At 42.7% G+C, this 26,327-nt stretch overlaps 1 protein-coding gene across 1 annotated transcript in view; it reads right to left on the bottom strand.

The window, feature by feature from the left end:
* Window positions 1-24,163, bottom strand: part of acat1 (acetyl-CoA acetyltransferase 1) — a 39,873-nt gene extending 15,710 nt beyond the window's left edge. The window contains exons 1-7 of the mRNA XM_080197267.1: window positions 24,025-24,163; window positions 20,348-20,395; window positions 17,816-17,933; window positions 15,434-15,529; window positions 15,162-15,262; window positions 14,071-14,214; window positions 2,050-2,200 (exon numbers count right to left, since the gene is read on the bottom strand). Coding sequence (XP_080053393.1) covers window positions 2,050-2,200; window positions 14,071-14,214; window positions 15,162-15,262; window positions 15,434-15,529; window positions 17,816-17,933; window positions 20,348-20,395; window positions 24,025-24,102 — 736 coding nt within the window. The 5' untranslated portion in view covers window positions 24,103-24,163. The remainder of the gene's footprint in view (window positions 1-2,049; window positions 2,201-14,070; window positions 14,215-15,161; window positions 15,263-15,433; window positions 15,530-17,815; window positions 17,934-20,347; window positions 20,396-24,024) is intronic.
* Window positions 24,164-26,327: the final 2,164 nt, after the last annotated feature.

Here is a 26,327-nt window from a genome sequence, read left to right as displayed (position 1 = left end):
TGATCAGTCATAACTTGTTAGATGGCTTACTAAATCCATGTAGTGGAGATACTGTTGTTGGACTGGGGTGGACAAAGTAAGAAGTCTCACAACACCAGGTTTAAGTCCAACAGGTTTATTTGGTAGCACGAGCTTTCAGAGCACTGCTCTTTCTTCAGGTGAGTGAAGAGTTGTGTTCACAAACAGGGCATACTTAGACACAAACTCAATTTACAAGATAATGGTTGGAATGCAAGTTTTTACAGATAATCACGTCTTTACAGGCACAGACAATGAGAGTGGAGAGAGGGTTAAGCACAAATTAAAAAGATGTGAATTGTCTCAAGCTAGGACAGTTAGTGAGATTTTGCAAGCCGAGGGGGTTACAGATAGTGTGACATGAAACAAGATCCTGGTTGAGGCCGCCCTCATGTGTACGGAACTTAGCTATCAGTTTTTGCTCGGCCATTCTGCATTGTGTGTTGTGAAGGCCATCTTGGAGAACGCTTACCCGAAGATCACAGGCTGAATGCCCCTGCATTGCCAAGCAAAAACTGCTAACCACTGTGCCACCGTGTTGCCCATATAAGTAAATGGGATTTGAGAGGAAAAAGGGAGATGAGGTTGGGAAGATTACAAGAAATGATCACAAATAACTTCATTTGTGAATGATACAATGAGAACAGCAAGTTCATATGAGATGGCAAAGTCAAGGGGATGGTTGTGAATATGGATGGGGAGATAATATGGAGGGAAAGCTTTAGAGAGGGTAGGAGGGCAGTAAATTCAGAGGACAGAAAGCATGATGAGCTGGGACAGAGGTTGAAATCACTTGGTGCAGAGGCCAAGGGAGGAAGGCAGTGAAGATACTTCCGTGAGAAACTTGGAGTGGGCAGTATGGTATGAAGATTTTGAAGGAAAGGGTAAAAGGGGTTGAATAAGGCAAGATGCTCAAAGAAGCAGATGTCAGAGGAGTAGGGATGCATCAAGATGTGATTTTTTTTTTGTTGAGGTAGGAAGGTAGTCAGATAGACATCAAGACTATGTCAATTCAATCATTTGAAGAAATAAGAGCCGAAAGTCCCCTGCTCCACTATTCAATAAGGTCATAGCTGATATTCAATCTCAGATCCACTTAACCGTTTTATCCCATAATCCTCTATTCCAATAGAACAAACATCTATCAATCACAAATTGAATATACTCAATGACTGAGTATTTGATGTCATCTGGGATAAAGAATTTCCAAGGGCACTCTACTGAGCATAGCATTCGATGAAAAGATTTCTCCTCGGTCCTAACTGGCATCCCCTTATCCTGAGACTAAGATCTCCAATTGTAGAGACTCTGACCAGGGGAGACAGCCTCTCAGTGTCCATCCTATCAGGGCCTTGAAAGATTTTATGTTTCAAAGAGATCGTCTCTCATTCTTCTCAACTCTAGAGAATATAGGCCCATTCTGCTCAATCTCACCTCATAGCAAAACTCTTGCACCTCAAGAATCAACCTAGAGAATTTTTGTTGCACTCCACTTAGCAAGTGCATCGTTCGTTACGCAAGGAAACCAACAAAGCAATTATTATCCTCCAAATAAGATCATGGGCAAAAAAAGCCTTGTTCAAAAGTGAAGTGAATGGACATTCTGGAGGTAGATACTGAGAAATATACCGATATAGCCAATCTGCTGGTGGCAACCATGGAGTCGGTGATGGGAAGAGTGAGTGAGACAGGAAGGTGATTGGCAAGATTAGTACCCTGTGTGTGTGCTAAGTGGGAAGGAGAAATTGAGCAGCAATTCCAACTGCACATTTCTCCTCTGAGGGAGATAGGGCTAAGTTCCTCATTGGGCCTTTGAAGGATGCCTAGGGAGATACAGAAGAAAGCTGTAGCCATAGCTAAGAGGGTGTTAAACCTAGAATAGTTGTGAGAGTGTAAGACCTTTGAGGAATGCTGAAGAGTTGGAATAGGAATTTGGGACATATGAGAAGTGAGAGAAGGCACTGTGACAGGTGGGGTAGAGAAAACAATACAAAATTTGAATTTAAAAACAGAAAGACATTGCACAAATACCTTTTTGTGGAATGCTGACAGAAACCACTTCTTTTGCCATCAGCTTTGAATCCCAAGATGCTTTGCTCCTAGTATATGAACTAATTGCGTAGGTGTCTTGCTCTTCACGTGAAATATTAAACTTCTTAGCAGTATTCTCAGCACAGTTGCCCTGTAACAAATTTAATTTTCATGGAAAATGATCCCAATGGGCTTAATGCACATAGTTACTAATCAGAGAATTACACAATTTTTTAGCAACAGCTCATTTTTTTCCACTGGTCTATATCAATGTTCATGCTTCAAATAAGCCTCTTCCCACCCTTCTTCATCTAATGTAATCTGATATCCTTCTATGTCTTCCTCCTCAAACTTATCTAGCTTCATCTGAACAGAATCACAGAATGATGTAGCACAGTACACTGCCATTTGGTCCACTGAGCCTGCTTTTTGAAAGAGTTATCCTTACATTGTCCTGCTCTCCTGTAAGTATGTTCCCTTCTATTATTTATCCAATTCCTTTTTGAAAATTTTATATAGTGCAACTTTAATCATAGTTCAGTGTAAAAAAAGTTCTAACGCTGTCTCTAGTCATGCCAATTATCTTAAGTCTTTCCATGTAATCGAAGTCCTGCATCCCTGTTATCATTCTAAGTTTTCTCTGCATCCTCTCCAAGGCCCTGACATCCTTAATAAAGCACAATGTCCAGAACTGCCAACAATACTTCACTGTTTTGCAATAAAAGGTTTCGCATAACCTCCTTGCTTTTGTACTCTATGCCTCAGCTTATATAGATGTGGATTCTGCATGTTAACAGCTCTCAGAGTTCATCCTGCCATCTTTAAAGATCGAATCAACCCCTCAAATCTCCCAGTTCCTGCACCCCCAATAAAATGGTACCATTTAATTTATATTGCCCCTCATTATTCCTATCAAAAGACTACACACACACACACACACAAAGGTGTCAAATTTCATCTGTCACGCGCCTATTTCAACACGTTCTCAAATGTCTGTTACTAAAACCATCTCAGTTATTCACGTCAACTGCAACTTTCACGTTCTCACCACTCTGAGCTTTTCCTGAATCCTTTATTGAATTTATTAGTAATTAACCATCATATATTTAATAATCCCTAGTCTAGGAGGTCCTTCACATCTACTACATGCAAATGATAGTAAAAGTTTGTAACTCCCTTCTGCAAACATCAATAGATGTTAAACATCAATTGTTAATTTAAAATCTGAGATTGACAACGTTTTTATTAACCAAAAAACATGGGACCAAGCACACCAGCCTGGCTCTCAATAAACGATTGAAGAGGCTCAATTGGCTAAAATGAGCAACTCCTGTTCCAACGTTCTCACATCTGCCTTATCAAACCACTTCATAACTTAAAGACCTCCATTATGTCACAACTCAACCTTTCCTGGAGAAAAAGCCCAGCTTGTTCAGACTTTTCCAAGTTGTGACATCTCAGTTCTAGCATCATATTTGTAAATATTTTTTGCATCAACTTCAGTGTCTCTTTATCTTTTATGTGGAGTTGCCAGTGTTGGACTGGGATAGACACTCACCTGATGAAGGTTCAACGCTCCAAAAGCTCATGCTACTAAATAAACCTTGGACTTTAACCTATGTTGTGAGACTACTTATTGTGTTTATACATTTTATAATTTGAAGTACTGTACACAGTACTCCCTTGAGTCTTCTATACAACTTTGATACATCTGCCCTTCTTTTCATTTTTACTGGTGATGCAGTGGTTAGTACTACTGCCTCACAGTGCCAGGGACTCAGGGTTCGATTCCGTTCTTGGATGGCTGTCTGTGTGGAGTTTACTTGTTCTCCCTATGTCTGTGCAGGTTTCTGCTAGGTGCTGCAGTTACTTCCCACAGTCCAAAGATATGATACGTAAGTTAGGTGGATTAGTATGATAAAATGCGTGGGGTTACAGAGAGTCAGTGCAGACTCATTGGGCTAAATGAGCTCCTTCTGCAATGTAGGGATTCTATGTTTTCTCAAGAAAATGAATACTAGTATTTTATGGCCCTGTTGACTTGTATTGCTACGTTTTATGATCTGTGAATCTGTATCCTTAGGTATGTATGCTCCTCCATCTCACTTAATCATTTTATAGCCCTGAACAGTTTACAAAATATGGTTTTACATGTTCCCCAGCTATTTATCCCATGCCAATTTCAAAATGCAGTTGACAATAACACTGTGATTATAGATTACATACAAAATATCCTTATAAATCAATATGGTTTTTGCTTACATTATTTCAGACCAAACATTATAACTGGCACAAAACACTTAATGGTTTCTAAATCAAGCATTCACTAAAGCTGAGAGTTTTTTTATAAAGCTGAAAAAATTTGTAATCAATTGACCTTAAAAATACTTCCTTTTAAAAAAGATTCGAGACATCACAGCCAAAGGAACATGTTGTCTTTTCAATTAAATGTGCACATCTTTCTTTCCAAAGTCTGCTTTTACCTGAGAGTAATTTTATTATCCTAGCTTAGAAAATTGACAATTGAAAGCTAGATGTTTTTGTCAGAATACTCAGTAGTTTTCCTTTCAAGCTAACCTACTTAGAAAAGCATTGTAGGATTATTGAGTAGAGTGACCCAGGTTTTGCTGCAGCAGAACATCTCAAGACATGTGCTTTTAAGATTTGCTTGTGTATGTTTATGCTTAAAACACTTCTGGCACAAAGTTGCTGGGAAGTATAAGCTGATAATAGCATAGAAGGGTAACAGGGCATTCAGGTGCTTCAGGCCTAATGAAACAGCATATCTCCTTTAATTGTGAGATTAAAGGAGATATATAAAGAAATATATAAAGAAGAGGAGGCAGGCTAGAGTGAATGTTGGACCCTTAGAGGATGAGAGGGGAGATTTAGTGGTGGGAGATGAGGAAATGGTAGAGGCCTTAAATAAGTTTTTTTGCCTCGGTCTTCACGGAGGAGGATGCGAATAGTTTGCCGGATATTAAAGATAAAAGGATGGTAGGAATTGAGGGCCTGAATGCGATTACTGTCACTAGAGAGGTACTGCTTGATAGACTAACGGGACTGATGGTGAACAAGTCCCCAGGACCAGATGGAATGCATCCCAGGGTTCTGGAGGAAATGGCAGAGGTGATAGTAGATGCCTTAGTGATTATTCACCAAACTTCGCTGGATTTCAGGGAAGTGCCAGAAGATTGGAAAACGGCTAATGATACGCCGCTGTTTAAAAAAGGTAGCAGGCAAAAGGCAGGGAATTATAGGCTAGTTAGTTTAACGTCTGTAGTTGGAAAAATGCTTGAATCCGTCATCAAAGAAGAAATAGCGAGGCACCTAGAAAAGAATGGTTTGATAGAGCAGACGGAGCACGGATTTGTTAAGGGGAAGTCGTGTTTGACGAATTTATAGGATTTCTATGAGGATGTGACTAGTGCGGTAGACGGAGGGGAACCGGTGGATGTGGTGTTTCTCGATTTTCAAAAAGCGTTTGATAAGATGCCTCACAAAAGGTTGCTTCAGAAGGTTAGGGGGCATGGAGTTGGGGGTAAGGTGTTAGTGTGGATAGAGGATTAGTTGTCTAATAGGAGGCAGAGAGTTGGTATCAATGTGTGTTATTCTGATTGGCGGTTGGTGCCTAGTGGAGTGCCGCAGGGACCAGTGCTGGGGTCTCAGCTATTTACCATTTATATAGATGATCTGGAGGAGGGGGCTGAATGTAGGGTAACAAAATTTGCTGATGACACGAAGATGAGTGGAAAAGCAAATTGTGCGGAGGGTGTGTAAAATCTGCAGAGGGATTTGGATAGGCTGAGCGAGTGGGCGAGGACCTGGCAGATGGAGTACAATGTTAGCAAATGTGAGGTTATCCACTTTGGTAGAAATAATAGTAGGAGGGATTACTATTTAAAGGGCAAAAAGCTGCAGCATGCTACAGTGTAGAGGGACCTGAGGGTCCTTGTGCATGAGTCACAAAAACCCAGTCTGCAGGTGATCAAGAAGGCAAATGGAATGTTGGCCGTTATAGCAAGGGGGATAGAATATAAAAGCAGGGAGGTCTTGCTGCAACCGTACAGGGCACTGGTGAGGCCGCAGCTGGAGTATTGTGTGCAGTTTTGGTCGCCGCACTTGCGCAAGGATATTTTGGCCTTGGAGGGAGTGCAGAGGAGGTTCACTAAGCTGATACCGGAGATGAGGGAGTTGGACTATGAAGAAAGACTGAATAGACTGGGTCTGTACTCGTTGGAGTTTAGAAGGATAAGGGGGGGATCTTATAGAGACGTATAAGATAATGAAAGGGATGGATAGGGTAGAGGTAGAGAGATTCTTCCCACTCAGAAAGGACAGCAGGACCAGAGGGCACAGCCTCAAGATAAGGTTGTGTGTGTGTGTGTGTGTGTGTGTGTGTGTGTGTGTGTGGGGGGGGGGGGGGGGGGTGCAGTTTAGAACGAAGTTGAGGAGGAACTTCTTCACTCAAAGGGTGGTGAATCTCTGGAATTCTCTGCCCATTGAAGTGGTGGAGGCTACCTCGCTAAATATATTTAAGTCACAGGTAGATGGGTTTTTGACAATTAAGGAAATTAAGGGTTATGGAGAGAAAGCGGGAAAGTGGAACTGAGCCACTTCAGATCAGCCATGATCTTATTGAATGGCGGGGCAGGCTCGAAGGGCTAGATTGCCTACTCCTGCTCCTATTTCTTATGTTCTTATGACTGAGAAAGAAACAGAATGATTTGAGGAGGGTGAATTAGAATGTAAATTCAATGTTAAATCAGGTACAATTGGAGGAATAAAGAGAAAGATGAAAAATAAAAAGAAAAACATTTACATTTTTGAAATCTCAATTCATAAAACTATTCACAAATGAAGGATGGAGATTTCACTTTTAACTGTTCATCCTCTGACCTGAAAGCACGATTGGCAATCAGTAATGACTGCCACATCATTAAAAGGGTGCTTTAGCTGTTAGTTACAATTTAATGTTGTAGCAGGATTAATGGATAATTAATGTCCAAATACTTCAGTTTTACATAAATCTAAGGAAGGTTAAAAACAAATGTTGTTTTCGTGAAGTTGATAGTGGAGCAACTCAAATCTCAGCTGCACCACTATTTGCTCATAAATTTGCACATTAATAATAGCCTGTGTTATTCACTCATTGCTTTTTTTCAGCAAATTCTGAGCCAATATACTTTCACAGAATGTAGTTTCTTTTGTTTCTAAAACGTGAATGATCAAGTTGGTGACTATGCATTTTCAAGAAATGTATTTGTAAATGCATGCAGAGAAATCCTTTTAAACACACATGGACAACTATAATCTAAGCTGTATGCAAGAAATAGTAAGTCAAACTAGAGCCTCACAGAAAGTGTACCAAACATTTTAAGAATAAAAATGGCCATTTCCAGCCAACCTGAAACCCATCCACATTCTAAATGTAATGAAAGGGAGACTCCAATAGGCAGTACATTCATACAAAGTTACTAATGCATACAAAGGATGAGTGGCTGGAGACAAAAGGGTCACAAAATTTTATGACAAGGAATCTTTTAATTATAGCACTTTTTACTGGCTTGTAGTGAAATACAAATGCTTTCAGGCCACTTCAGATAGGTGGAATTATTAACTTTCAAGTGTTAGGAACATTTGCTTCTCTTTGTTTACCTTGACTGTGAACCAATGCATTTCTATCAAATCACCAAAATGACCTCAGCATTTCAGCATTCAATACAGTTAGTGCCTTTAATACAGGATACTAACAACTGAACATGACTTTGAAGAATTTTTAAAATCCATTCATGGGATGTGGGCTTTGCTGGCTTAGCCAGCATTTATTGCTCGTTCCTAATTGCTCTCAAGACAATGGACAGTGGTGGTGAGTTGCATTCTTGAATTGCTGCAGTCTATGAGGTATACCAACAGTGCTGTTGGGAGAAGGAGTGGAGATATATTTCCAAGTCAGAATGGTGATGGTTTGGAGGGGAACTTCCAGGTGATGGCATTCCCATCTATCTACTGCCCTTGTCCTCCTAAATGATAGTGGTCGTGGATTTGGTAGATGTTGCAGAAACAGCATTGGTGAGTTCCTCTGGTGCATCTTGTAGGTGGTACACACTGTTACTACTGTGCATTGGTGGTGAAGGGTGTGAATATTTATGATGGCATGGCAATCAAGTGGGCTGCTTTTTCCTGGATGGTGCCAAGCTTCTTGAAGCCTTACATTGTTTGCTGGAGCAGACGAGGAAGGAGCATCAGAGAGAAAGCTAAGACTTTACCTGTTAAAAACCTGTTTAAAATAAGTTTAAAGCACTTTGTTCTTTGTAGAACTGTTTAAAGCATTTACTTATTGTATTTACTGCTTTAAGAATTGTGAGGGAGTGATCATCAGGCAGTTGTGGCCCATCTGCTTTAAATCAGCGCCAAGTTTAAAAGGAGGCCTGGTGTAGATAGCGGGCAGCGTCGGAGCGGGCAGCGGAGTGAGAGGGAAGCAGAGTGAGCTATTAGGGCTTAATATCAAAAAGGGCTGGAAGGTAAAAAGGCCAGGTGGAAAGAACAAGGAAAAAAAAAAAATTTTTTTTTTCAAAACTACTACAGCAAAAAACAAGGAAAATATTTTTTTCCCACAACAAATTATATTGAATAATGGAGGGGCATGTGATGTGCGGTTCCTGTATGATGTGGGAACTGGTGGACCCCAGGGTCCTTCCCAGTGGCCATGTCTGCAGTAAGTGCAGGTTGCTGGAGGAGCTCCAGCTCAAGGTGGATGAGCTGGCCTCTGAGCTACAGACACTGAGGCTCATCAGGGGGAGAGAGGGTGTCATTGTCAATGGGGTGCAAGTGACATCCACCCCCCCTAGACTGTCTAAATCTAAGGGTCAGGAACAAAAGGGGGCTGCTGGGAGGAGGAAAGGGGGTGAGGAGCGGAGGCCTCAGCCTCTTAATCTGCATAACAGGTTTGAGGTTCTTGCTTCCAGTCTGGAAGAGGACGAGGCAGGTGAGGTTGGTGAGCAAACTGCACACGGTACAGTGATGCAGCAGGACATAGGCAAAGAGAAGGGGAAAAGGAACGTAGTAGTGATTGGAGATAGTGGGGTGAAGGGTATTGACACTGTCCTTTGTCACAATGACAAAGTGCACAGAAGGGTGTGTTGTCTGCCTGGTGCTCGGGTACAGGATGTCGCAGCTGGGCTGCAGAGGAATCTGGAGTGGGAGGGTGAGAACCCAGTTGTGGTGGTACATGTGGGTGCCAGCGACGTAGGCAAAGTGCGGACTGAGGATCTGGGGAGGGAGTATGAGAAGCTGGGAATGGAATTAAAAAGTAGAACCGACAAGGTGGTCTTCTCTGGGCTACTGCCTGAACCGAGTGCAGATGGGCGTAGGGTTGACAGGATAAAGGAAGTGAATGGGTGGCTCAGAGATTGGTGTGGGAGGAATGGGATCGAATTTATGGGGCATTGGCACCAGTATTGGGGTAGGTGGGACTTGTTCGGGCGGGATGGGGTTGGTCTGAATCGTGCTGGGACCAGAGTGCTGGCGAATCGAGTAAAGAGAACTGTAGACAGGGCTTTAAACTAATTAGGGGGGGGGAGGGTGCGAGGGTAGGTGATGTTAGGAGGTCTACAGTTAAGGATAGGGTACAGGTAAGGGAAGAGGCTGAGGATGTCCCAAGTGGTGGCGTTACGGCAAATAGGGTCCAGAAGAAGGCTGGGATGAAAGCGCTTTATCTGAATGCACGAAGCATTCGGAATAAAGTGGATGAGCTGGTGGCGCAGATCGACACAAATGGATACGATCTGGTGGCCATTACAGAGACGTGGCTGCAAGGTGACAGGGACTGGGAGATGAATGTACAGGGCTATCAAGTGTTTAGGAAGGATAGGCAGGAGGAAAGAGGGGGTGGCGTAGCTCTGCTGATTAAGGACAGCATCAAGGTGGTAGCAAGGGATGATATCGGAGCCAAAGAGCAGAAAGTGGAATCGTTGTGGGTGGAGATTAGGAACAGCAAAGGGAGGAAGACGCTGGTGGGTGTCGTCTATAGGCCCCCGAATAATGATCTGGAGGTGGGGCGGGCTGTTAACGCGCAAATAAGTGCGGCGTGCAGGAATGGGGACGGCAGTAGTTATGGGGGATTTCAATCTGCATATTGATTGGTCGACCCATGTTGGACGAGGTGGGCTCGAGGAGGAGTTCTTGGAATGCTGCCGGGATAGTTTCCTGGAACAGTGTGTGTTGGAGCCGACGAGGGAGCGAGCTATCTTGGATCTGGTGCTATGTAATGAGGCGGGTAGAATTAGGGACCTTGAGGTGAAGGATCCTCTTGGAGAGAGTGATCATTGTATGGTGGAGTTTCTGTTGCAGATGGAGGAGGAGAAAGTGGGTTCCCGGACACGTGTCCTTTGTTTGAATAGAGGGGAGTATGGTAGGATGAGAGAAGAATTGGCGAATGTGGACTGGGGGAGTGCGTTGGAAGGTAGGTCTGCTGAGGAGCAGTGGAGGATCTTTAAGGAGATCTTTCTTGGTGCTCAGCAGAAATTTATTCCGATGGTTAAAAAGGACAGTAGGAAGAGAGGTAATAAGCCGTGGATAACGAAGGAGGTGAAGGAAAGTGTTAAATTAAAAGCGGAGGAATTTAGAGTAGCTAAGAGCAGTGGGCGAGAAGAGGATTGGGAAAGGTTTAAATGTCAACAAAGATTGACAAAGAAGTTGATAAAGAAGGGTAGGATAAACTATGAAGCTGGGCTAGCACTTAATATAAAAAAGGATAGCAAGAGTTTTTATAAATATATAAAAAGGAAGAGGCTGGCTAGGGTGAACGTTGGTCCCTTAGCGGATGAGAAAGGGGACCTAGTGGTAGGGGATGGGGATATGGCTAAGGTCTTGAATAACTTTTTTGTTTCTGTCTTCACGGAGGAGGACGTGAATAATTTGCCGGGTGTTAGCGATGGAAAGGTGGTAGGACTGGAGGGTCTTAATGACATTACTGTTACTAGAGAGGTGGTGCGCGACAGACTGGAGGGGCTGATTGTGGACAAGTCCCCAGGACCGGATGGAATGCATCCGAGGGTTCTGAAAGAAATGGCGGAGGTGATAGTGGATGCCTTGGTGGTTATTTTCCAGACGTCGCTGGATTCCGGGGAAGTGCCGGAGGATTGGAAAACGGCTAATGTTACGCCGTTGTTTAAGAAGGGTGCCAGGCAAAAGGCGGGGAATTACAGGCCGGTTAGTTTAACGTCTGTGGTAGGTAAAATGTTAGAATCCGTCATTAAGGAGGAAATTGCGAGGCATCTTGAAGGGAATTGCTTGATAGGGCAGACGCAACACGGTTTCATTAAAGGGAAGTCGTGTCTGACCAATTTACTGGAGTTCTATGAGGATGTGTCTAGGGCGGTGGATAGAGGAGAGCCGGTGGATGTGGTCTTTCTGGATTTTCAGAAGGCGTTTGATAAGGTACCTCACAAGAGGTTACTGCAGAAGGTCAGAGGACATGGAGTTGGGGGTAGGGTTAGCGTGGATAGAGGATTGGTTGTCAAATAGGAGGCAGAGAGTGGGGGTCAATGGGTGCTATTCGGATTGGCGGTTGGTGACTAGTGGGGTGCCCCAGGGGTCGGTGCTGGGGCCTCAGCTATTTACCATTTATATAGATGATCTGGAGGAGGGAACCGAGTGTAGGGTGTCGAAATTTGCTGATGACACCAAGATTGGGGGAAAGGCAAATTGTGCGGAGGGTGTGGAGAGTCTGCAGAAGGATCTAGATAGGCTGGGCGAATGGGCCAGGAAATGGCAAATGGAATTTAATGTTGGCAAGTGTGAGGTGGTTCACTTTGGTAGGAAGAATGGTAGGAAGGACTATTACTTACGTGGCGAAAAACTGCAGCAGGCGACGGTGCAGAGGGACCTCGGGGTCCTTGTGCATGAGTCGCAAAAACCCAGCCTGCAGGTGCAGCAGGTGGTCAGGAAGGCGAATGGGATGCTGGCCTTCATAGCGAGGGGGATTGAATATAAAAGTAGGGAGGTCTTGCTGCAGCTGTATAGGGCATTGGTGAGGCCGCAGCTGGAGTACTGTGTGCAGTTTTGGGCGCCGCACCTGCGCAAGGATATTTTGGCCTTGGAGGGAGTGCAGAGGAGGTTTACTAGGCTGATACCGGAGTTGAGGGGGTTGAGCTATGAGGAGAGGCTGAATAAACTAGGCTTGTACTCGTTAGAGTTTAGAAGAATGAGGGGAGATCTCATTGAGACGTATAAGATGATGAATGGGATGGATAGGATAGAGGTGGAAAGACTCTTCCCGCTCAAAAAAGACAGTAGGACTAGGGGGCACAGCCTCAAGATAAAGGGGGGGCAGTTCAGAACGGAGTTGAGGAGGAACTTCTTCACTCAAAGGGTGGTGAATCTCTGGAATTCTCTGCCCGTTGAAGTGGTGGAGGCTGCCTCGCTAAATATTTTTAAGAAGCGGGTTGATGGGTTTTTGATAAGAGAGGGGATTAAGGGTTATGGGGAGAGGGCGGGAAAGTGGAACTGAGCCACGACAGATCAGCCATGATCTTATTGAATGGCGGGGCAGGCTCGAAGGGCCAGATGGCCTACTCCTGCTCCTATTTCTTATGTTCTTATGTTCTTATGAATGTTGTTGGAGCCACATTTACTCGACTGTACACAGGGTTTGCAGAGTCAGGAAGGAAGTACTTGCTGCAGGATTCATAGTCTCTGACTTGTAGTCACAGCATTTATCTGGCTAGTCCAGTTCAGTTTCTGGTCAAAGTTAACCCCCAGGTGTTGATAGTGGGAGATTCAACAACGGTAATGCCTTTGTATATCATGAGGCAGTGGTTAGGTTTACTTTTATGGAGATGATCATTGCCAATCACTTGTGTGGTGCGAACGTTACTGGCCATTTGCCAGCCCTAGCCGGGATATTGTCCAGGTCTTGCTGCATTTGGGCATGGATTGTTTTAATATCTGAGGAGTTCCGAACGATGCTGAACACACATCAGTGAACATCTCTACTTCTGACCTCATGACGGAAGTTGGGTCCAAGACACTACCCTGAAGAACAACCTCCTCCTCTCTCCCCACCCCTATACATGCAAAACGAAGGACCTTGCCAATGCTATGCAAACTACTTTGCAATGTGACCTCATTTTAATTCATCACCACCTTCTGAAGGGCTTTTAGGATGGGTAACAAAGGCATGCCTTGTCAATGCTGCCCACATTCCATGGAAAAATAATCTACATTAAAAAAAAACTCGAAAATGAAGATGACCCCAGACACCAACAAAAATAAAACCAACAGCAATAAAGTAGCATAGAAACAATGAGCGAATTAAAGTTCGTGTATTATATGTCAACGTATAATAATATACAACACACGTAAAATTCTTAAACAATTTTGTAAAATTAATTTAGATACCCATGTAGGTTTCAGACAAACACTCCTTATTCACTAATGATAGCTGACTCAATGAAGCAATCTCTCCTACGCACCACACATACTGTAATCAGCTTGCCCCCCCACCCCACCCACCCACCCACACTCTCACATAGCCTCCCTCCCATCTCCATTCAAACTCCCATTCGCTCACTCGCGTCCTCCCATCATCACTCAGTCTCCCCCGCTCACGTACTCATGCCTTCCCATCTTCATTCAGCCTTTGCATTCACTCATGCCCTCTATTCACATAGGCTCCACTCACTTATTACTGCCCTCCACACTCAGTCACTCAAGCCTCTCCTGCCGGAATCCTCTTCTCCATCCTCTCTGGATTTCTCCACATTGTTCAATGTGGGAGAACTGTAGAAAAGCAGCTGTCAGGGACAAACCCCACTCTCAGCCTTCCCCTATCTCGACTCCATTCTCGATATTACCCCGCCAGCCTTGCTCTTTGATCACATCAGATCACAGCACTATAGGAAATTGAAATTAGACTTTTATATCAAAAAATATTCAATATCTGGCTCCATTGCCAATACATAAATACTCTCAACCAACTGCAAAGGAAAAAGTTTATCAGAAAAGTTAAATACTTGCCATATGAATTTTGTTGTAGACATCCGTTAACCCATCCTTTACAATCAGGTCCTCCAATTTTACACCACCATAAACTGGTGTTTCTCTGCCCATCACATATGGTACATTGGACATGCTCTCCATCCCACCAGCAACCATTACCTCCTGAGATGTAGGGAAAAAATAATTAATATTCAACTAATGTTAAAAAATACCTAATAGTCACATTCATGGAAGTACAAAACACCGGATTCACAAAAAGTAGGACTACACCTTACTTTAAATATACACTGTTCTTGATATTTTTCCCACTGAGTTCTCAGCTACGTTGCTGCATTACATTATCATGTTACATAGAGTTATAAGGGGTGTACAGCACAGAAATAGGCCATAGCCCAACGAGTCCCTATCAGCATTTCGTTACATTTGAGCTTCTACCAATCTTTCTTCATTCAAATATATCGTAATAACCTTCCCCTCATGTGTTCTCTAGTTTCCCTTAAATGCATCAAGGCTAGGCACTTCAACCACTCTCCGTGGCAGTAAGTTCCACATTTGTATCAGTCTTTGGATAAAGAAGTTTCTTTTCGATGTTTTGGTGACTGAATCTAGACTGCAAATTGTGAACGGCAGTGTGATGGCTTCTGGTTAAGCTCTTACCCACAAGTGGAAACGTCTTCTCTGTATCCACCTTATCAAAACTTTCATGCTTTGCAAGACATCTATTATGTGACCACTCAGCCTTCTGTTTTTTTGAAAAGAGCCCCTTCTGTCAATCCTTTCCAGATAGAACTGAAACGTACGACTAGACCTATCACTGGAAATTTTCTCTGTACCCTCTCCAGCGCCTCTATATCCATTTAATTATATGGCAACCAGAAATGCGCGCATATCTCTTAAGTGTGCTCTAACCAAGATTCTAAATATGTGATATGCTGCAAAGTTTAATTTGAGTCAAGTTTCCCTGCAGTCATGTCTCAGTAGATTGCATTTTACAAGCTACCTAACTTGGTAGTGAATTATTCTTGATCTATTTGTTTCCAAAGAAACTAAATTTTAAATCAACCTGAAAAAAAAATCACACGTTTCCACCATAAATTAAGCAGAAGTACCTGATGTCCACACATAAGACTTTGTGCTGCTAGCATGATTGATTTCATTCCAGAGGCACAGACCTTGTTGACAGTTGTTGCAGGTGTGGAGACTGGCAAACCTAAATCAAGAGAAACGTTTTCCAACCATCAAACTTCATCCATAACATTTAGAATAACTGTTTTCCCTGACACTGAACTAAGACAGCAATGGTCAGAGTTTTACTTATGATCCAACCCAAAAGTCCGTGCTATATTTTTCATTCATCTAATTATAATAGCAGTATACTTACCTGCACCAAGGGCACATTGTCTAGCAGGAGCTTGTCCTTCTGCAGCCTGTAAAACATTGCCCATGTACACTTCTTTCACCTCTTCTGAAGGAATTCCTGTCAATTAAACAAATATATTAATACTGCACATCAAAGTCTGCTGCATACAAATATTCAATTAGCTAACATGTGTAGAAAATAAGCATAACAATGTCTAAGATTTCAACAGAAAGAATCAGGGTGTGGAAAGTCTGCAGAGGGATCTAGATAGGCTGAGCGAGTGGGCGAGGACCTGGCAGATGGAGTACAAATTTAGCAAGTGTGAGGTTATCCACTTTGGCAGGAATAATAGTAGGTGGGATTACTATTTAAAGGGTGAAAAGCTGTAGCATGCTACGGTGCAAAGGGACCTGGGGGTCCTTGTGCATGAGTTGCAAAAACCCAGTCTGCAGGTGCAGCAGGTGATCAGGAAGGCGAATGGGATGCTGGCCTTTATAGCGAGGGGGATAGAATATAAAAGCAGGGAGGTCTTGCTGCAACTGTACAGGGCACTGGTGAGGCCGCAGCCGGAGTACTGTGTGCAGTTTTGGTCACCGCACTTGCGCAAGGATATTTTGGCCTTGGAAGGAGTGCAGAGGAGGTTCACTAGGCTGATACCGGGAGATGACCGGGTTGGACTATGAAGAGAGACTAAATAGACTGGGTTTGTACTTGTTGGAGTTTAGGAGGATGAGGGGGGATCTTACAAAGACATATAAGATAATGAAGGGGATGGATAGGGTAGAGGTAGAGAGATTCTTCCTGCTCAGAAAGGACAGCAGGACTAGAGGGCACAGCCTCAAGATATTGGGGGGGGGGGGGGCAGTTTAGAACGGAGTTGAGGAGGAGCTTTTTCACTCAAAGGGTGGTGAATCTTTGGACTTCTCTGCCCATTGAAGTGGTAGAGACTACCTCACTAAATCTAAGACACGGGTAGATAGGTTTTTGGTAGGCAAGGGAATTAAGGGTTATGCGGAGAAAGCGGGAAAGTGGAACTGAGCCACTTCAGATCAGCCATGATCTTATTGAATGGCGGGGCAGGCTCGAAGGGCTAGATGGCCTACTCCTGCTCCTATTTCTTATGTTCTTACGTTCTTGTATACTTTGGTCAACAGAAATATAGCTTGATTATCATTGTTACAATGTAGTAGACTGATAGTGCAAACATATTGTGCAAGATGAATAGGGCACTGATACATCCCATTGGGAAAATGTCAAGTGGAAGCCAGCACTTCATTACAGAGGTAAAAAAAAGAACAGTGCACGATGAATCATTTCAATCTACTCTCAAGAACTTTCTATCTTACAACTCAGTATCTATATGCTGAGAAAAATTTGTGGCAACCTTAAAAAAAAGTAATCGACTTGGAAAAGTTACATTTTTAAAACCAAAGATTCCATAAACGTTAGTGTTGCACTATACTAACACTGGAAAAACCATATGGGTATTGAAGTGATATCATACTTATACTACTGCAGTGTAATATAATAAACGTATGAATTAAAACACATCAAAAATTAAAAATGTTGACACTGAACAAAGAACAGTGCAGCACAGGAACAGACTCTTCAGCCTTCCAAGCCTGCATCGATCATGATGCCTGCCTAAACTAAAATCATATGCACTTAATGGAGTCCGTACTCTTCCATCCCATCCTATTGTCTAGATGTCCCGTAAATGCCGTTATTGTACCTGCTCCCACTACTTCCCCAGGCAGCGGGTTCCAGACATTCACCACCTCTGGTTTTGTCCAGAGACTTTTGATGGTTTGAAATGTGAATCTTACAGCTTGCTTTGCTGGTCAAGCTTCTCAGCATCAACTGGCATTTATAAAAATCTGTCACTCAAACCTTACTATGGATATTTGCTAATCAAACTGTGCAAATTAGTTAGCACGTAGTGAGGTTTTGTTACAATTTGTAAAGTATTCAAGGTCTCACCATCAGACATCATAAACACATGCTGGTGATAGGTAAAGAATTCCATAAACCGTAATGGGAAAAACGCTATTCAGCTCATAAACAACTTCATTCTCCTCATCTCATCAGACCTTGCCAATATCATCTACTACTTTGCATGAACAAAAAGTGACACATTTTGAAAAATGCTTCTACAGTCACTACATTAGGTAGTGATCTCTACATTAAGGGATTTTAAGTAGCTAAATAATACATTAGATTTAGCAGTTACGTTTCTTCCATATCTCAATTTTCTTCTGTCAGTCCAGCATTATTTAGTTCTCCATTTTATTTTACCAATTTGCTTTGCATGCATTTTAATTTTACCAAAAGCTTTGCTTCACAAAAAAAACTAAAGTTGAAGAAAAGGTTTTTTAAATCAAAGAACAGAACATATACTCATACCTGCTCTTTCAATGGCAGCTCTTATCGAAATTGAACCAAGCTGAGTGGCTGTTAATGAGGAAAGACATCCTTTAAATGAACCAACAGGGGTTCTGGCTGCACTTGCAATGACCACTTCCTATGGTTTAAAAGTATTATATTCTGAGTATTCAGTTGTAAATAAAATTTTAAATCAGATAGACTTAATGCATTCTGTATCTTAGTAAGTGTTCTTATATTATTATATACCAATATCGGCAATTTAGAGTGGATAAGGAGAATGCAGGAGATGTAATTTTTCTAAACTTCCCAAAGGCTTTGGGTAATGTGCTATATAATAGATTAATAGATCAGAGCATGCATAGTCAGAAGACAAATAGCAACAACTGATGACAGAGATGGTCACCATGACTGAGACTAGCTTTCAATTCCAGATTTTTTGAAAAACTTAATGGAATTTAAGTTCCAACAAGTGGGAATTGCACCCATGCTCCAAGAACATGAATCTGGACCTCTAGATAACTAGTCAAGTGAAATTACCACTATGTCACTATCTCCCATAAGATCAATTCTCTGTCAAGGGGAATTGGAGGGATTCTCTATTGGATGACATCATCCCTCGTATATAAAAAAGGTTGCAGTTGGTGGAGGCCAATTATCTCAGCCCCAGGAAAATGCAGCAGTTCTTCAGGATAGTGTTGTGGCCCAACCAGTTTCAGCTGCTTCATTAGTGATCTGCCTTCCATCTAAGTCAGAAGTGGGGATGTTCATGACATTTGCACACTGTTCAGTAACATTAGCAACTCCTCAGATACCAGAGCAGTCTGCCTTCTTGTGGCATGATCTACAAAAGAAAAAACATTCAACTATTGACATTCAACGGCATTACTTTCAGCAAATACCCCAACAACATCTTGCAGTTACTATTGACCAGAAATTCAATTGGACCAGCCATACAAATTTTGTGGCTGCAAGAACAGATCAGAGGTTGGGAATTTAGCTTCAAGTAACTCGCCTCCTAATTCCTCAAAGCCTTTTCTCAATCTACATGGCACAGGTTGGCACACCCTCTATGACTTTAAACAAGCATTCACCCCCTCCATCACTAACACAGTGGCAGCAGTATTTACCATCTACAAGATGCACTGCAACAACTCACCAAGGCTCCTTCGACAGCACCTTTCAAATCCACGATCTCTACGACCTACAAGAACAAGGCCACTCGACGCAACACCAATTGCGAGTTCTCCTGAGTCACACAACACCCTGACATGGAATGACATTAGCACAGGTTCACTGTTGCACTCCCTAAATCCTGGCACTCCCTTAGCGAGCGTGCCTACCTAGATCAGATGAACGGCAGCAATTCAAGAAGGTGCTACTCCATCACCCTCACAAGGACAATTACAAATAGGCAACATGAAGAGATGAATGATCCCATGAGAAAACAAAAGAACATTCCCTCCCCAACCCCCATTCCCCAATCTTTTCCCCCACACATTCCCAAGACCTCTTCATGCCCTCCCGAAAGCTCCACTAGTCAAACCATGTTTATCTTTCTTCCAAAATCCCCCAGTCTCTTTCCATCCCCGCCAATGTCCCCATTCCCCAAAGTCCCTCATCTCTCACCCCTTCCCAAACCTCTCTGTTCCCTCCCCAATCCCATTCACCAATCCCACAAATCCACATTCCCCAAACTCCCTTTCTACAAGCACTCCTCCCCACTTGCCCCCTCACCTTATTGCCCACAGAACATCCCCCCCTCACCTACTTGCCCACTGAGCACCCTTGCCCTTTTGTACCAGTAGCCTGGTTGTGGCTCTGAGTGTCAGCACAAAATAGTACCAATTATGATCTCATTGGAAAAGACAGAAAAAATTGTTCAGTTTAAAATTCATGTGGCATGACCTTGTTCTCACTCTTAGTTGCAAGATAACAGTTAGTCATTATTTACAGTACCTCACACTTAGCATGTCTATTTGTCATGTGGACGTCCTATTTCAAGAAATTTAAACAATTCATCTGGAGAAATGAACGCGCACGATAGGAACCCTCAATTTCTGGAGGGCTGGAAACCATATGGAATGAGAAGTAGTTCCTAGCTTTTATGCAACGAGGAGTCCTTAATAGCCATAGTGGCAGATGCCTGGAAGAGACTCAAGCAATCATTCAATTTCAGAGATAGGGTGATTTCTCTGTCTCAGTGGATGCTGGGTAAAGAGATGTACATTTATTTCACCCCCTACACCCTCGCATTAAACAATGTGTCATTTTAAGCTGTAAACAGATTTAGTGCAATGAAGACAGTCCAAAGTTCACACTTACAAAGTGCCTGTGATTTCAAGGTGCAGCTTGTATCTATCACAATTCACATTATCTGGAACCATCAACATGTGTGTGTTTTGGGGATGTCAAGTCTGTACAGGTTTCATTTTAAATGTAGTCATTTTGTAATTGTTACAGAATACAGTGTGCATTTCTGGTAAAACATCCTAATCCATAAAACTCATTAATACAAATCACAGCAAACTTGAAAGAAGTTATGATACTTACATTCAATGTGGCTCCAGATGAATATCCTCTGTGCTTACATTTTGCAAGCTGAGATAAAACACATTATATTCTTAGTTTTCTTTAATATACTGAGATAACACATTAAGAAAGATCTGGTATAGGAAGACCATAACATACTCTCATCTATATAACAAAAGCAAAGTTTATTTCAGTCTTATGACTTACAAAATATTAACATAAATTTTATTTTCCATTTTGTTTGACAAAGAGCCAGAAGAAGGTCTTTTGTGTTATTCAGTCCAATGGCCTGCTAGTTGACAATATCTCAAAGTCCATACTGCAAAAGAGCGCACAATCTTTTTACACTTAGACTATCTCTGGCGGTAGTGGCTATTGCTAGCTATTCTTTTGAGTACAAGGGCAGATTTTGAAACCAAATTAAACATGCAGCTTGTTTCATTTATTCTAATATCACTACTAAATAAGCTTGTATTGAAACCTCAAAACTGACAGCAATTGTTTTTAAACAACTTCTTAACTCTTCAAATTAAAACTACTGTTATAGTCCGTAGCCAACTAGAATTAGGTCGATAAGATTTTTTGTAGCAGTCATGTGAAGCAAAAACTGCTATTTTTCATTTTTGAAAAAGAAAAGAATTTTAAAGGAAGTTAACGTGAGTAAAGATAAATACTGATTAACAAAATATATTTAGTACTAAAAATTAATTTGTCTTTCACACGTGGGAAAATATATAGTAGCTAGACTCTAGCAACTTTGAAATGAGAAATGGCAAAGAAACAAATTCTAATCCTGAAATGGTAAAAATGTAATAAAACATTTTTTTTAAATCACTTGTTTGGCACATTGAAAAGTAAACATTTTCTCTGACTAATCACCAGCTATTTGTTCAATTTTGCAGTCAGTATTGCAACATCTGTGGTCAAAGATATTTGAACTCAATGATCCACCATTATGAAGTAATGTGACTTCTGTTCCAGATACAAACCCGACCCTTATATTTTTAATGGTAGTGTCAACAACTTCATACTACAGGTCAAAAGAATGTTATGAAAATCAAAAATCTTTAAAGATGTTCAGTACTCCATGGATTAAAACAATATCAGATCTTGAAATTTAACGTAGCTCACTTGGTAACTGCATGTATTTGAATTATACAGACTAGAAAGTTCCAGGTCTAGCTCCACCTCAATTCTGAATTAGCTACTCTAATTGGTGTCTGTACAGCTAGGTAGGGAAGGGAAAAGCAGCATGTTTCCAATTTTTGATCATAATTACCAACCTCTATTACAGACTCAAAAGTATGTATACATCATGCAGGATTATGCTTAAATGTGATGTCTCTCAGTTGACACTCACTATTTAGGATTTCATTTGAGTAATGATTGTTTAATGAAGTGCCAAAAGGCTTGCAGCACTCATGAAGACGTAGCTTAACAAGTTTGATTAGGAACCTTCATCACTGTTGTTCAATAATAGGTGTTAGACAACACCTATTAGGTCCATTCAAACAACATAGCCATGATCAGGAATTATGTGTGGGAAGTTATAAACATTCCATGGCACTGTAGATCAAAGCACCATTTATATAATGGAAAATATGAATCATAGAACCCTACAGTGCAGAAAGAGGCCCTTCGGCCCATCAAGTCTGCACTGAACACAATCCCACCCAGGTCCCACCCCCACATCCCTACACATTTTACCCACTAATCCCTCTAACCCAAGCATCCCAGGACACTAAGGAGCAATTTCTTAGCATGGCCAATCAACCTAACCCGCACATCTTTGGACCGTGGGAGGAAACCGGAGTACCCGGTTCTGGTCCCCACATTACAGGAAGGATGTGGAGGCTTTGAAGAGGGTGCAGAGGAGGTTTACCAGGATGCTGCCTGGTATGGAGGGGAAGTCCTATGAGGAGAGACTGAGGGATTTGGGGTTGTTTTCGCTAGAAAAAAGGCAGCTAAGAGGGGATCTTATTGAAACATATAAGATGATTAGAGGTTTAGATAGGATGGAAAGTGATAGCCTTTTTCCTCGGATGGAGAAAGCTAGCACGAGGGGGCATGGCTTTAAATTAAGGGGAGGTAGTTATAGGACGGATGTCAGGGGTAGGTTCTTTACCCAGAGGGTGGTGAGGGATTGGAATGCCCTGCCTGCTGCAGTTGTAAATGCGCCTAGTTTGGGGGCGTTTAAGAGATCCGTGGATAGGTTTATGGATGGAAAGGGATTGGTTTAGGTTAGAGGGTCATAGTTTTTTAACTGGTCGGTGCAACATCGTGGGCTGAAGGGCCTGTTCTGCGCTGTTATGTTCTATGTACCCGGAGGAAATTCACGCAGATGAGGAGAATGTGCAAACTCCACACAGACAGCGACCCGAGCCAGGGATCGAACCCAGGTCCCTGGAGCTGTGAAACAGCAGTGATAACCACTGTGCTACTGTGCCACCCATGTAATGGTGAAAACTCACAAACATAAGCCTTAACTTGTTTGTATGGATAAATAGAACAAAAGGATTTTGGTAGAAAGGCACATGTTAGGGGACTAGTTATTTGCCTTCTACGACATTCTTTTGGTTGGTTATCATGTACAGTGATAATAGTACGTTTTACTTTTTTCCTTTTCAGTCATTCACCCACGTAAAACTCAGTATGCATGCTCCTGCATCCGATGCACCACTGTGAAAAATACATTTGAAAAAAAGGCTAAAATGGTTAGCACAGCTGCCTCACAGCACCAAGGTCCCAGGCTCGATTCTGGTCTTATGGAGTTTGCACGTTCTTCCCATGTCTGTGTGGGTTTCCTCTGGGTGCTCCAGTTTCCTCCCACAGGCCAATGTTGTGCAGGTTAGGTGGATTTGCTATGCTAAAATGTCACTGCTGTCTAAAGATGTGTAGGTTCAGGGGGTTGGCAGGGTAAATATGTGCAGCTACATGGATAGAGTCTGGGTGGGCTACTCTGTCATGGAGTTGGTGCAGACCTGATGGGCTAAATGACCTCCTTCTGCACAGTAGGGATTCTGTTCTATTCTATACTAGCCACTCTCATGTGACATACTTAAAATAGTAAACTCTTAATCTGGCTTTTCCCTCTATGGGATGTCACATAAAAATCTTGAAGCAGCTGAAGGATTATTGATTATTGCAAGTTTCTCCACATTGACAGCCTTCATTCCTCGTTGTTTCAAAAATCGGTGGTGGTGGGGGTGTAATTTTCAATTTTAACACACATTTCTTGTGGTTTTCTGGTGTTTTAAAAGTAGCCGCAGGTCATCGATTCTACTTGAAGATCCTGACCCGAAATGAACTCCTAGCCATCGATGCTGACCAACAGATTTAAATGTTTGCACTTCGTTTTGAAGAAAGGTCATCTGAACGTCGCTCTGGCTGCTCTTCACATCATGTGCCCACTATGGAGTGTGGACAAGTCTCACTCACTCCGACTGCCACTCGCCTCAGATATACATACACATCATTGCGGGCCCTACTTTAGATGGGTTTACACCAGTCACCGTCCTATCCAGATTGCACAAACTATATAATTTACCAAACTACCCAAATCTCCCGGTCTCCCTGAAGCAACTGAATTCATATCAATCCGAGTCTGACTGAAGCGCCACACCCTCTCCCCCAACTCCGAGCCACCTCTCACAGATCAACGCACAGCCTCTCAAAACAACCGGACCCGCATTTCTCACCAGCAGCGGCAGCAGCAACTGCCGGGGCACACCGTCACCTCGCCAGCTGGCCAAGAGAGCAAAGCGAACAGCTGCCATTTCAAGCGCAAAGTGATCACCTTCACCTTCAGCAGGCTCGCCCCCAAACAGCCACCAATCACAAGCCAGCAGCCTCACTGCCCAATGGCGGCCGCCTATGCTGGGAGGTGGGAGGTGGGAGGGGGGCCTCGAGCTGCCCAGAACCGTTAGGTGTCGGAAGTGCGGCTGGGCCTTGTAGTCCTGACCGGGTTTATTTTGAGTTATTATAGTCACGGGTATCAACATGATGTGAAGATACTGGCGTTGGACTGGGATAAACATAGTAAGAAGTCTCACAACATCGGGTTAAAGTCCAACAGGTTTATTTGGTAGCACAAGCTTTAGCAGGTATTAACATACAGTGAAAAGTATTGTTTCCTGCACACTCTGCAGACAAAGCGCACCCTTCATAGAGAAGGAGAGAGTGCAGAATGTAGTGTTACAGTCATAGCTAAAGGTGTAGAGAAAGATCAACTCTGTGCAAGGTAGGGCCATTCAAAAGTCTGACAGCAGCAGGGGAAGCTGTTCTTGTGTTGGTTGTACCTGACCTGAGACTTTTGTATCTTTACCCTGACATAAGAGAGAATGATGTGGGAATGCCGGCGTTGGACTGGCATAAACACAGACTTTTTACTATAAGAGAGAATGTCCAGGGCACGTGGGGGCCTTAATTATGCTGGCTGCTTTGCCGAGACAGTGGGAAGCATAGACATAAGAACATAAGAACATAAGAAATAGGAGCAGGAGTAGGCCATCTGGCCCTTCGAGCCTGCCCCGCCATTCAATAAGATCATGGCTGATCTGTCGTGGCTCAGTTCCACTTTCCCGCCCTCTCCCCATAACCCTTAATCCCCTCTCTTATCAAAAACCCATCAACCCGCTTCTTAAAAATATTTAGCGAGGCAGCCTCCACCACTTCAACGGGCAGAGAATTCCAGAGATTCACCACCCTTTGAGTGAAGAAGTTCCTCCTCAACTCCGTTCTGAACTGCCCCCCCTTTATCAATGGATGGGAGGCTGGTTTGCGTGATGGATTGGACTACGTTCGCAACTTTTTTGTAGTTTCTTGCGGTCTTGGGCAGAGCAGGAGCCAGACCAAGCCGTGATACAACCAGAAAGAATGCTTTCTATGGTGCATCTGTAAAAGTTGGAGTCAGTGTCAGCTGTCCTGGGAGTTGTAGTCCTGACTGAAGGAGTCAGTGTCAGCACTAAAGCTAATCCATGTGTCTGCTTCCGTGGTGCCAATAACACTTCTGATGCATCCAGTCTGAACTGGCACAAATATTAAAGATGCCAACAGCAGGAGAATGTGACACAGATTGCAGACCCATTTGAACACTACGTAAGTTTAAACCACTGAGACGAATCATGACACAGACCCAGTTCTACATGTTTTTTGTTAATTTTGTTGAATGTTGTGGGTTACTTAAGTCACTAACATAAGGTCTTCCAACAAAGGTAGTTTTCCCTAAGCTCAACAGCTACATACAATACTTGTGCTCTGCCCGCACTCCTGGAGATAATTCCTGAACTCCCACCACCTGACCTCTGTTGTAGCAACATGCCCACGTTCTCACATAATCATTCTGTCTACATCTTCCCCCATTCAGTTGGGGCACCTGGCTGCATGAAATGTAGTAAGAAGTCTCACAACACCAGGTTAAAGTCCAACCACTTTAATTGATAGTAAACCCACGAGCTTTTGGAAACACTGTTCCTTTGTCAGGTGTGTGGAAAGTTCCCACTGCATGATGAAATATAACAGTGGGAGCAATAGGAAACTACATTATGTAATATACAAATAATCTAACCGAATACATAACTACTTACTTATATATCTATGGAATCATAGAATCCCTATAGTGCAGAAGTCCATTCGGGCACCTTGCTCAGACTTACTGTCCCCAAAGATTTGCTCTCATAGGGTATACCAAGAAAATGATATCTGCCTACCAGAGACACAAGCGTGATTAGGTTCAAGGATTCGTCATCAATCAGGATCAGCCAGAATCTACATTTTGTATTGAAAATGCTGAACACCTCAGCATTTGGCATGTATGCTATCATCTGTCTTCATAGGATTTAGTCTGAGCAGCACTTTAAGTGCATTGAGTCAATACATATTATGATTTTTTTTTGCAGCCACCATTGCTGAAACCCATTCCATGGCCTCATCTAGAGATGAGGCCTAACTGTCTGAGACTAACTGTCCTGGCTGGAGACAATTCACACCTCTTTAACCTCTG

The sequence above is a fragment of the Carcharhinus amblyrhynchos genome, chromosome 10, assembly GCF_965287045.1.
Source record: "Carcharhinus amblyrhynchos chromosome 10, sCarAmb.v2.hapA, whole genome shotgun sequence".
NCBI lineage: Eukaryota > Metazoa > Chordata > Chondrichthyes > Carcharhiniformes > Carcharhinidae > Carcharhinus > Carcharhinus amblyrhynchos.
This window is presented reverse-complemented; position numbering and strand designations above follow the sequence as displayed.